The 13106-nt window shown below is 42.4% G+C and overlaps 1 protein-coding gene across 1 annotated transcript in view; it reads left to right on the top strand.

The window, feature by feature from the left end:
• KIZ (kizuna centrosomal protein) overlaps window positions 1-12867 on the top strand; it is a 179712-nt gene extending 166845 nt beyond the window's left edge. The window contains exons 12-13 of the mRNA XM_040429697.1: window positions 6067-6137; window positions 12551-12867. Coding sequence (XP_040285631.1) covers window positions 6067-6137; window positions 12551-12654 — 175 coding nt within the window. The 3' untranslated portion in view covers window positions 12655-12867. The remainder of the gene's footprint in view (window positions 1-6066; window positions 6138-12550) is intronic.
• Window positions 12868-13106: the final 239 nt, after the last annotated feature.

Genomic DNA, 13106 nt, shown 5'->3' on the forward strand with positions numbered 1-13106 from the left:
AGAATTATTGCTGTGTGGGAGGTTGTATTGTCCTGTTGAAAGAGCCCACTGACTTCAGGGAATACTACAGCCATGAAGGGATGTACTTGGCCTGTACAATGTAGGTGTCACGTGTCAAGTTAGTCCACGTGAAGGCCAGGACCCAAGGTTTCCCAGAGCCTCACATTGCTGTACACGTGATATATAAGAAAACGTGATTCATCACACAAGGCCAGCTTCCTCTATTACTTCATGATCCAGTTCTGCTCATTGTAAGTGGAACTGGACAGGACTCAGCAGGGGTACTCTGACCGTTCTGTGATGCTGTGTGTTATGACACCTTTCTGTCGTAGCCATCAGTAACTTTTTTTTTAGTAGTTTGCGTTGCTGTAACTCTTGTGGGATTAGTTGGGCTATTCTCTCCATATAAATGACCTCAAGCTCCCATGACCCTGTCGCCGGTTGACCAGTTGTCCTTCTTTGGACCACGCTCTGTAGTCACTAGCCACTGCATACCAGGAACACACCACAAGACCTGACAGAGATTCTCCGACCGAGTCTTTTGGCGATCACAATTTAGCCCCACTGCTAGTACACCCACTGATCATTAGAATGGTCCCAAGCCCCCCCCCCCCAATTAAGGAGGAGTTTGAAAGGGGCAGCAGTCAAGCATACATGCTGCCTCTCTATTCAAAGTCTATGGGACTGACAGAGATAGCCAAGTACAGCATTCGGCTGTTTCTGCCAGCCGTTCCTAACAGGGTTTTCCATGATTTTAATATTGATGACCTGTCCTCAGGATAGGTCATCAATATCAGATCGGCGGGGATACGACACCCATCACTCGCATCGATCAGCTGGTTGAAGAGAAGGTCACACTTCATGCAAGCACCGCCTTCCTTTCATTATTTACCTGCTCGCCGTCGACATTGCAGTGGTGAGCACGTGTAATTACAAGCCGTTCCATTAACTTCTATGGGGCGGCCCATTCCTATACACTTTCCTATAGGAATAAGCCGTTTCGCAGAAGTGAATGGAACGGCTTGTAATTACACGCGCTCACCGCTGCAATGTCGACGGCGAGCAGGTAAACAGCAACCAGCTGATCAACTGGGGTGCCAGGTGTCGGATCCTCGCTGATCTGATAGGTCATCAATATTAAAATCACGGAAAACTCTTTTAATGGATCGACAGCTCAGCCCCGAAGTGCACCTGGCCATAGGTAGCCAGGTAGCTGGGGCACCGCAGTGCAAGGGAACACTGTGATTAATATCTTCATAGTTAATGGGATATTTTGACAAGAGACACATATGGCATGTCCATGCATAGAATATGCCACAAATGTCTGCAGGTTGGAGGGGTGGGGATAGGGGTACCTTAGGCTACAATGGAAAAGATAGGTATAGCCAGGTTCCCCTTTATCCCCTTTTCTTTACAGACCGCTAACCAGGGGACCTGCTTACCCCCGTAAAGTCTGAAAGTTAATTAAGTCTATAGTATTTAATTTATGGCAATGTTCCTACTGATATAATAGTGAAGTATATCTGTCTCTGTGAGGCACCACCAGCACGCTGATTGATATGCCAATTCCTTCCCAACTCCTGGATGAAATCTATGAATTCATATCAATGAATGAATAAAAAGCTGACGAATATGCTGGACTCTTGCTGGTCCCAACAGACACGTCTCAGGTTATGTACGTACGAGAAAGGAAAACCTGTAAGTATTGTTATATGGAAATGATAGTGAGGGCCGACTTGATGACAGGTTCCTTTTAAATAGTGAGTATACAATATTTTGTTATTTTTAGCCTTATCTAGCTTATAGTCTGTAAAAACTCTCTAAGCCTTCAGTAAAAGGAAGGCCATTGATCCCTGACCCTTGCAGGTCTTTGTGGCTCTGAATGTTTGGGAATAGTGATGAGCGAAGCGAGTTTTGGATGCTACATACGAAGTCCCTTCGTTCAAAACTACGGATTAATACTGTATGGAGATACATCCCCGCACTGTATTAAACTGTATGGGCTCCGACGAGCTGAAAAGTGTTATTCTGTTCTGAGGTACCAGTCGAAACCAAAGCCGAGTTCGGGTTTTAGAGTGGTTTTCCACTTTAAAAATCAACTACCGAAGTAATTTAACGAAGTCACGCACGACTTCGCGAATAACTAACTTTAGCTCATCGGAGCCCATACATTCTAATACTGTAGCGAGACGGATCTCCTTACAGTATTATTCCGAAGTTTTGAACAAAGCGACTTCGGATGTAGTATCCAAAGCTCGCTTAACTCAACACTATTCTGGAAGTTTTGCGGAGGGCCCTTCTCCATTTGGAGAGGGTTTGCAATAGGCCGCATCCTTGTGCACCTTTTTGTGAGGAATGCTGCACTTTTTTAATAGCTCTTGGGTAGACATAGCACATAAGAAACCTATATAAAGCCCAAAACTAATATCCTGGACCCACACCTGAACAAATCAGAGAAAACCAATGGAAGATGAATGGGTCACTCAATAAGCAAAAACACATATGAATACAAAGTAATCACAAAATGACATAATTTTTATTGAACATTTCACAAAGACATGATTAGCACAAACCACAGGACATTTAAAAACCAAAAGGACCGATGGTGGGTGGTCAGTGTACAATAATAAAGTGCAAGTGCAATATTAATGGTCAGCATCTGATAGTAAAAATTGGTGTAACCAATCAATTTAAGCTCAATAATAAATAATATCAAAATTCATATCTCAATACATCCGAACCCCTTTGCCATATCAGTGATGTCACATAACGCACATCACATGAAATACATAAAGCATAAGGGCAACAAAATATCATGAGCACATAACAGATACTGACCAACCGAACTAAGACACCGAACCGAACTCATGAAAGAATAAAGTTATGTTAAAACCAAGCACATCTTTGTTTTTCGTGTGAAATTCCCAATAGGTTTGATGTGTCACATGACCCTCTTCCTATTGAAAAAACAAAAGTTGGATTCAAAATGGCCGACTTCAAAATGGCCGCCATGGTCACCACTCATCTTGAAAAGTTTCCCCCCTCACATATACTAATGTGCCACAAACAGGAAGTTAATATCACCAACCATTCCCATTTTATTAAGGTGTATCCATATAAATGGCCCACCCTGTACAATGATAGCAAGGATAGCCTGTAGTAGCTGTTGATGTTGATGGATGTTGCAGTTAGATTGTAAGCTCTTATGGTTAGCGATCTATCTCCTTTCTCTCATTGTTATTGTTGATAACGTCATTTTTCTTGTTGCTTCCTCATTTGTAAAGAGCAGCGGAATGTGCTGGCACATTATGAATAAAGATGATTTTTATTATTAAAGGGGTTTTCCAAGACTTTTATACTGATGACCCATCCTCAGGCTAGGTCATCAGTATTTTATCGATGGGGGTCGGACACCTGGGACCCCTGCAGATCAGCTGTTTGAGAAGGCATTGGCTCTTGCAGTAACTCTGCTTGGTATTGCAGCTCGGCCCCATTCACTTCAATGCGGCTCAGCTGCACCTAGGCCACGTGACCGATGAATGTGTTGTCACTGGCCTAGTAAAAGTAGAGAGAAGGCTGCAGCGCTACTGTAAGCACCAGTACCTTCTCAATCAGCTGATCAGTGGGGGTCCCGGGTGTTGGACCCCCACAAATCAGATACCAATGGACTATCCTGAGGATAGATCATCAGATCATCAGTATAAAATTCTATAAGTCAGAATGCAAACTTTTCGGTACTTTAAACATTTTCCCGGCTGTCAACATTTCTTTTAGGGCAGAAAACAAATTTATAGGACACAACTGTACCCATTTACTGGTCCCTGTTGTGCCATTGAGAAGTTTCAAAGTAGTTTATATATGTTTCCTGCTTATTAGCCTTCTTGCCATTCACTGCTTCTAATGAGATTTCCTGATGTATATTTACTTAGCATAACTGATCTGCATAATTATTACATCCCTATTTGTCTGCCCAATGATCGGCAGGATGATCACCGATCGATGATAAAACCGTCAATCTGTGCTTGTTTGCATTGGCCTGCAATCATTCCTCCCCTATTCAGTTCTATTGGTTTTTAGCAGAATATTACACTGAGAGATGTGCTGCCTGATTATACCGGCCTGAAAATCCCTCAATCTAATAGGGGATTTAGTCCATTTTACAATGAATAAACTTCAGACAAAAACTGGCAACTACATAACCCGATCCTCAGCTTCATATTCCAGATCACTGTTTGATTGTGATTAGAAGACCAGACTCCGTCTGCTCCAGCTATTAGTCCAGAGCACTTGCTACTATATTCTGCAAATGCAGCCCCCTCTAGAAATGCTAGACCTATATGCCTCGTGAATAGGTTACAGGGTGCTCTTGGAAAGCAATACCGCACACATATTTGACACAAAAGATCAAAATAATTCCAATGTGACCTTGAAAAAAGCCATCTAGTACACAGAAAAGCAGACATTTACGGACAATCTTTTTTTCCCCACTCCATATGCATGAAAAGAGATCAAAGGTTGTAAACGGCCTTTCTTGAGCTCACAGTGCGCAGGAACGTTACAGAGTAATTATATCCATAGAAGCGTATACATTACATGTATGCCTGAGCTTTGGGATTCCGAATGCTATAATGCAAATAAAACTGAGATTCAAACTGGGAACATGATTACAAGCAGCAATTGAGAAGGACAGAATCCTTGAACTGAGAGACCTTGGTTTATCACTCCGGCAGATCACTACGCGCGTAGGACAATATCTCAGCAATGCTCAGTGTTGCGTGTGTCGCTGGTTTGGAGAACAGCAATGAAATTAAATGACAGAAAGAGGTGCACAGAGGCGAACCTCTGCACAGATGGATTGCCTGAGTATAAGAATGGCGCGTAGTGATTCTTTCAGTACTACAAGTGAAATTGGATATTGCATCCCGAGCCTAGGGCGGCAAACAATGTCTACACAAACTATCAGAAGGCTTTTGAGTACATTGGGCTGTGAGAAAGACATCCAGCTACAGGTGTTCCGTAAACCTCATGCCACTGCTCCCAAAGGCTATCATGGTGCACAGCAAGGTGACGATGGAGGCTGGAATGGAGGTCTATGCTCTTTAGTGAGGAGTCTGCATTTGTCTCAGACACAATGATAGCTGGAGAATAATCTAGAGACCACATGGGCAACGCCATGAAGAAGCCTTCACAAGGTAACATCCCAGGATTATGGTGTAGGGTGACATCTGTACAGTAGCTGGATCCCTCTAGTCTTCATTTTAGGTATACTCATAGCTCGGCGTTACATTGATTTGGTCATGGAACCAGTGGTACGGCCATTTCTCTAAAGTGTCCCAGCCAGGCTGCTTGTTGCTCTTTCTACTATGAGCAGCCCCTGTGGCATAAACACGCTACCATGTCCTGCAGCGTCTCGGGACCAGTCTCCCATAGAGCACATCTGGGACGTCATTGCTCGGGAATTGCAATTGGAGCTGTCAGCATAGAATCTTGATAATTTACATTCCTAAATGTATTCAGCGTGGCAGGACATTCCTCACAACCATTATTAGCCTCATTAATACTATGCCAAGGCATGTAAGTCCGTGTCTTTTTGAGTGCTGCGCTCATACTCAATACTGTAGAAATCGAAATGTTTAGAATATTTGTTTCCATTTTTTTTTTTTATCCTTTGCATATCGTTAACATGTCTATCAATGCTGTGACTTCTATAATTCCGCAACATTTCCTACATGGTATTGCAATTCCAGTGTTAAGGGGTGTATATCTCCAAAGAGTCAAAGAACGTATATATTTTATTATTTCCATGATGGAACTGAAGTTCATTGTGAGCTACATAGATCTGCCTTCAATAAGCACCCTCTAGTGGTGACTGTTGGCAACCTTAATTTTGATGACGTGAAGCTGCTGCTGTGTTTAGTGAAATAAAGGAGCTCTGACAAATTAATCAGCACAACATTTTGGATCATTTTACACTGAAAGAATATACACTTTAGCTAGTGAAATATCAGAATTTTAATGTGAATTAACAATATTCTCACCTGTTCTTTTTGTAATCTCTCTTTACAGAAAAGAAAATGCACCTACAGCAGCAGCAAATATGACACTTGGCAAAGGACCAAATAATATCAAGTCTAAAGGTGAGTATTTTACCTGATTGTAGGTATCCACACTTAGTTCCACTCCGACTCCCCATCTGTTTTCCTTCTGCACACATTTTGTCATGGGTAGCCAGTTTGAATATCTATGTCTTTGACTTGCAGTGGGAATGCAAACTACAAATAAAAGGCCATGCACTTGCTGCATTAAAGGGGTTATCCAATGTCTCAAACAGCCCCCCCATGTACCGGGCCCCTCCCTGTGCCGCTCCTGGTCCCTGCACTGCCGCTTCTCCCTGTACACGGATGAAAACATCTGGTGTCGGGGGGGGGGGAGCAGCCAATGGCAAGCGGGGGGGAGCCTCCCTAGCATCGTGGGTGACGCTAGGGAGGCTGGTCCCTGTCCTCGCCTGCCATTGGCTGCTCCCCCCCTGACACCGGATGTTTTCATCGGTGTACAGGGAGAAGCAGCAGCGGTGGTGTGGAGACAAGGAGCGGCACGGGGAGTGGGGTAAGTATATTACCTGTAAGGAGACGGCACATGGGGGGGGGGGGGGTATTTGTGAAATTTGATAACCCTTTTAAAGGAAATGTGTCATCAAAAATGTGATCTGCCAGTTAAAACCAAATGGTAACACTGCACCTTTTTTGTAATGTTTTTATTTTCTGATTGTAGATTTTTTTATTTTTATTCACTGAACATGATTATGGGGGCGGCCATCTTGCCTGATCTGTTCTTAACAGCATTTAGAAAGCATTAAAAATAGCTTTACTGCGGCCCCATGGGCCATAGACACAATGGACTCTGTGCCCTGTGCAGAGGTCATTGTACAAGCAAGGAATAGATAGACTTTGACAATCACCTGCTGTGAATGGTGGATCTTGTCTTATCTATTCACAGAGGAGATACCACTACAGGACGGTTTAGAATGAGTTAACTGCAGTAAAGTAATCTGTACAAACCAAGAAGGGGTGCCAATTATTAGACATGGCGGCCAGTGTGCAGGATTTTTGGTTTTAGTTTAAATATAAAAAGTGACATGGAAAATTAAAAATATTTTTTTCATCATAAATTATTTAAAAATATGCTAAACATAAAAAAGTGATTTAAACACCAGGTCATCTTCTGATGACGCATTCCCTTTAAAAGAGGTTGTACATATTACAGTGAATCGACAAAATCTGATTTCTGGATCCAGTTCTGTTTCAAATTGCTATATTTTCCTGAAGTTATTTGATCTCCTCCTTTTCTAAATGTAGACTGTGGGGAAAACTCAGGCCTCGCCAGTCCTTCCTCTGACTGAGAAGTGGAAGAAACCACCTACCGCTATCACTTAAACTGAAACTGAGGAAAAGCCAACCTTTAGTGCGCCTCCCCCAGACCCCTATATTGCGGACTAATGAATAAGCAACCTGATTTGCCACCTCTCCATCAAGACCTCTAAGGCTACCTGTACACTGTGCGGTTTATGCATCATTTTTCCATGTAGATTCTTGTGCAGAAAAAACACATCGTAATACAGTACCAGCAAAGTGTATGAGATAACACAGATTTCATGTAAACTTTGCTTTTTTTTTTCTTCCGTCCACAAATTGTCCTGCTGTGCGGATTTTGAAATCTGCAGCATGTCAATTGTTTGTACAATATTAGCCGCAACAAAAATATAAGTAACATATGCAATTATTGGTGCAGAAAGACATGTAAATCTGCACCTGTCAGTGGGTACCCTAAACCCACTGATTTCGATTTTAAATTTGTATGGGTTGGGGGGTGAAGACCACTGTTTTCCTGACAGATGTCTAAGGTATATGTTCGGGGGGGAAGGGGTTGAGCCCCATCGGGCCATTTATAGCTTATCATTAGGTAACGCCATAAATATCTGATACCGACTCCGCCGTGCATGTGTCACATCCTCTCTATTCATTGCCCTGGGGCTTTAGAAAATAGCTGGGCAAGCTACTTTTGGTAATCCCATTCCATAACTCTTCATTCATGGTGGGAATTCGTTCTTGAGATAGTAGCTGGTCTCAGAGGTGGGACCTGCACCTATTGGACACTTATTTTATTTATTTAATGCACTTCTATAGCGCTACTGTATTCCGCAGCGCTTTACAGACATTAGCATCCAGCTGTCCCCAATGGGGCTCACAATCTAAGGTCCCTATCAGTATGTCTTTGGAGTGTGGGAGGAAACCGGAGCACCTGGAGGAAACCCACGCAAACACGGGGAGAACATACAAACTCCATGCAGATGTTGTCCTTGGTCGGATTCGAAACTAGGACCCCAGCGCTAACCACTGAGCCACCGTGCTGCCCACTCTTATGTTATATCTTATCAATATGCCATAAAATGGGAATGCCCCTTTAACTTCTCCTATTCCCATTATAATACAGTGCTATCATGATACCTGAATTATCCTATAGAGCTCAGTATATACTGCAGATGTTGACATTTATTTTGTAATCCCTCTACAACATATACAGTATTTAAAAGAACAGGATTTATTACTTATCCCTGTGGAACCCTATTAGTGATCGCTAGACAATCTGAATATGTTTTATTAGTAGGGTTATATCAGTAATATTAGTAAAAGGGGTTGTTTCTTCCCAGAAGGAGAGCCACTCTTAGATTCATGTACTGTGTCTGGTATTGCATTATAGCTCCTGAAGAATCTTACCACCTAAAATAAATCTCTGAACTGCTGTCCACAGAAGAGAGTGACTGTTCAGGCAAGATGCTACCTGCATAATGATGTAAAGTAAATAAAAAATAAATTATTTTGAAAAAATCTAACCAATAACCACATAATACCAAACATTTCCACCTTATGACTGCACCATTCCTACGCTAGCATAATAGCCATTGCTCAATTAGTACTGCCATACAGTGCTCAAATGATGCCGCTATACAATGCCTAAATAGTCTTGCTATAAAGTGGCTATATAGTCCTTCATTATAGTGCTCAATTACCGTAATAGCACAATAATCTGCCCACCTAATACAGTACAGCCATATGATGTTCAAATAATGCCACAGTGCATGCCGTAATATGTCTTCTCACTAGACATATAGGGGGTCATTTTCGAAACAGAAATACGCCTATATTAGGCCGATTTCTGGAGCTGATTGCGGCACAAAGGTCCTATGCGCCGAAATCTGCAACTTTTCCCCACTCACGCCAAGTCTAAAGAAAAAGTGGGTGTTGCCTGGGCGGGGATGGGGACGGGCCAGCAGGCCCGTCTCATTTACCATTTTCTATTCCTGTTTTAGGTGTAGAAAATGGTCTAAATGTAAGACGGCAAGGAAGCTGTCTTACATTTAGAAGCAGAGGTGGATCCACTGAAGTTATGAAGAGGCTGTCGCCTCTACATAACTTCGGCAGAGCCACCGCCAGTGCAGGACTTTATTAAGACTGGTGTCTAAAGTCGTACATGCCTGCGCACTGACTGTAATTGTTTAAAAAAAAAAAAAGATGGACTGGATCCATAATCCAACCTTATTTCAAATTCTATGTCATGAAATTCTGTTAAAGGGGTTTTCCCATTAAGACCACTTATCTCCTATCCAAAGGATTGTCTGATTGTTGGTGGTACGACTGATGGGGCCCTCGCAGATCACAAGGAGGCCTGCACTGCTCCGTTGTTATCATGTTTAAATGTTGTCATGAGGATTTATGCCTCTTTTAGTGCATCCGATTATTTTATTTGCCTTAGCAGTAGCTGCCTGGCATTGGTCACTAAAGTCAAGGTCATTGTCCACCAATATCCCTCAATTTCTTCCATGGCGGTTTTAAACAGTGTTTTACCATTTAATGTATAATTGTTTTTTCAGCCACGTGCATGACCTTACATTTATCCACATTGAACCTCATTTCATCAGCGTCCCCAAATCTCTCTGTGATGTCCTCTTCTAGGTTTATTACTTAGCAGAGCTCAGTATCATCTGCAGAGATTGAAATTCTACTACATACTAACCTCTATAAAGGCTTTCATTAAACATATTTAAAAAGAAGAGGGCTCAGTACTGACCCATGTGGTACTCACGGGTGCCTGTTTCCTATCACTCAGCCAGTTGTTAACCCATGTGCACGTATTGTCCCCTAGCCCAGGCATTCCCATTTTATGCATCAGTCTTTTATATAGTACTCAGTCAAATTCCTTTATACTTCCACAGCATTACTATACATTCACAAAAAAATGGCCATGGAGAACAGACAGTGTCAGCTTTTTATGGCCATTTTTCAACCACTTTTGCATCCATTTTATGTCCGTCTGTCCATTTTTAATGACAGTTTTCTTCATCTGTGCTTTACGGCCATTAAAAACGTCCTTTAAAAAAATGGAAGAATTCAATTGGCCTTTTTTTTATTATTTTTTTATTTGAACCTCTGCAGAGCCCTCAGAGTACATAAAGCCCCCATAGTGATCTCTGGACATCAAGTGCCCCACCATAGCACCCCCAGTAAGATTAATACCCCCTTAGAGGCCCCTGGTATTATTAATGCCCCAATTAGTGGGCCCCAGTATGATTAACGCCCCTTTATTGAAGTGGATCTAGCAGGAAGAAGTCTTTCCTTTATATTTTTCCATTTCCTTCCAACACATTTCTTGCTTTGGAGTAAAAAAAACTTCCACAAAAACCTATATGTGATCCCACCCTTAGGAATCCATTACTGTGTACGAACTTGGCCCACCGGGGGATCCTCTGGTGGGCCAAGCCAACCCTGGTCATACACATTAGATGGTCGGCTGTTCCTTCCTGAATTGGCAGATTCTTCCACCGTTCCGCTAAGGTGTTCGCCATGTTAAGCATTTCCGCTGCTGTACTATCACCATGAGAAGACATTATCCTATTGAGCAGGCCAGGCTGACCCTGCTCGTACACATTAGATGGTCGGCCGTTCCGCTAAGGTGTATGCCACACTAAGCATTTCTGCTGCTGTACTATCACCATGAGAAGACATTGTCCTATTGAGCAGTTATCTCATTTCCGAATCTCTTACATGCTCTAATATGTATTTTGCAACATTCGTCCTCTCTATGTATATGCTCCCTTTATTTGTCCTAATTCTGGCCCAATTAACCATATGATTGTAACCTAACCTGTCGTTTTGCATGTAATTTTAACACGTCATATCCGTGGGAGTGAGATACTTGCTGACGGCGTCGGCCGTCCCCTCATCCACTTTGCATAAAGCGCACATATGCGCAATGACGTAATCAGTGGCCTGAGGAAGCGCGTCTGAGCGCGCGAAACGGCCGTCGCTGCTCGCAACTATGTGTCCGCCCTGGATCCCCACTGCTACCTGTTGAGGAAGCTACAATAAAGGATACTTTTTGATACACTTCGGTGAGTGCCGCAACTTTGTTTTTCACTTCTCTCTCCAAGTTGCCATACACATTAGATGGTCGGCCGTTCCCCCTAAGGTGTATGCCACACTAAGCATTTCTGCTGCTGTACTATCATCATGAGAAGACATTGTCCTATTGAGCAGGCCAGGCCGACCCTGGTCATACACATTAGATGGTCGGCCGTTCCCCCTAAGGTGTATGCCACACTAAGCATTTCTGCTGCTGTACTATCATCATGAGAAGACATTGTCCTATTGAGCAGGCCAGGCCGACCCTGGTCATACACATTAGATGGTCGGCCGTTCCCCCTAAGGTGTATGCCACACTAAGCATTTCTGCTGCTGTACTGTCATCATGAGAAGACATTGTTTGAGCACAGAGTCGGTTTCTAATTTATCTTTTTATAGGTTGTAATGTGACACTGGCTCTTTGTTATCTGGCTCTTTCTCCTGCAACAATACAAAATACTTATAAAATGTAGTCATGTAATAGCAAGAATGTCTAACCTACGACTGCGCTTTGTGTCTGTCTGAGAGCCTCGCTTATATAATGTTCTATTTTATTAGCCATGAATACTATCTGTCCCTGAATTCCGTTCTGCATGCGATCCTCGCATTTCTGCGCATACCTTTACTTTCTAAAGATTTCAAATAGTTCCTCCAACACAATAAATATCAAATGCCTGTCATCAGTCTCCAAGGGTAGTAATGTTTCATGTTATCCTGCCCTAATTGTAAGGGACACGTTTCCTTTGTTACTGACTCAGTCGTATTCTGAGTAATCTCAGTGGGATAATAGTACAGCTATTTGAGTGACACGCTCCCTCGTATTGTGTTCAGCACTTTCCTGCTTGTTTTCCAATTCTTACAAGTGTGACCTTACAACAACGCTATCATTTTGCTTTTGGGAAGCAAGGTAATTCATAGCCTGTCTAGGTGATAAGATGCTGCTGGGAACCTAGGCATTTGCTGTGTTTTCTTAGGTTTTGTGGTGCACTATTATCAGAGAATATTACATTTTTCTATATGTTTATACTTTTATTTATATCTATATATATATATATATAATTTGATTGTTACTCTGTTTTATGTCTTTTTTTAAGCTTTTTGGGGAGAGTCAGACGACAGCAGCTCAGATATTGAAGCCATTCTCAGACCACAAACAAATCGCACTGAGGCCGATGACTTTGATGACTTCTTCGATTAGAACACAGGAAGAAATAAAGGCCCCTGAGTTAAAGGGGTTATGCCATGATTGATGTAAAAAATTTAAATCCAACATTATATATGGTAGCACATGAGCATACATTTGTAACAAAACTAGAACCAGCCCTGTACCTCACATGGATCCAGAGATCTCCACATTCACTGCTCCAAATGCTCTGCTAGATTCTCTTCAGTCTGACAGCTCAGGGGGTGTGTCCTTTCTGCTGCATCTCTCTCCCTGTAACTGCCACAGCTTCTAACAGAACATATGGCTGGTGGCAGTTAAAGATTCAAACTGAGCACGCTCGACCAGCTCAGTGAGACGGACAAAAAAATAAGGAAAAGCACTAACAGCAGCTGGCGCTGTACAGATATATTTTATTGAATAACTCAGAGGCTATGCTAAATTTCAAATTACATGAAATTACAAAAGAATTCAGATACAGGTGCTGG

The sequence above is a fragment of the Bufo bufo genome, chromosome 4 (genome assembly GCF_905171765.1).
Source record: "Bufo bufo chromosome 4, aBufBuf1.1, whole genome shotgun sequence".
Taxonomy (NCBI): domain Eukaryota; kingdom Metazoa; phylum Chordata; class Amphibia; order Anura; family Bufonidae; genus Bufo; species Bufo bufo.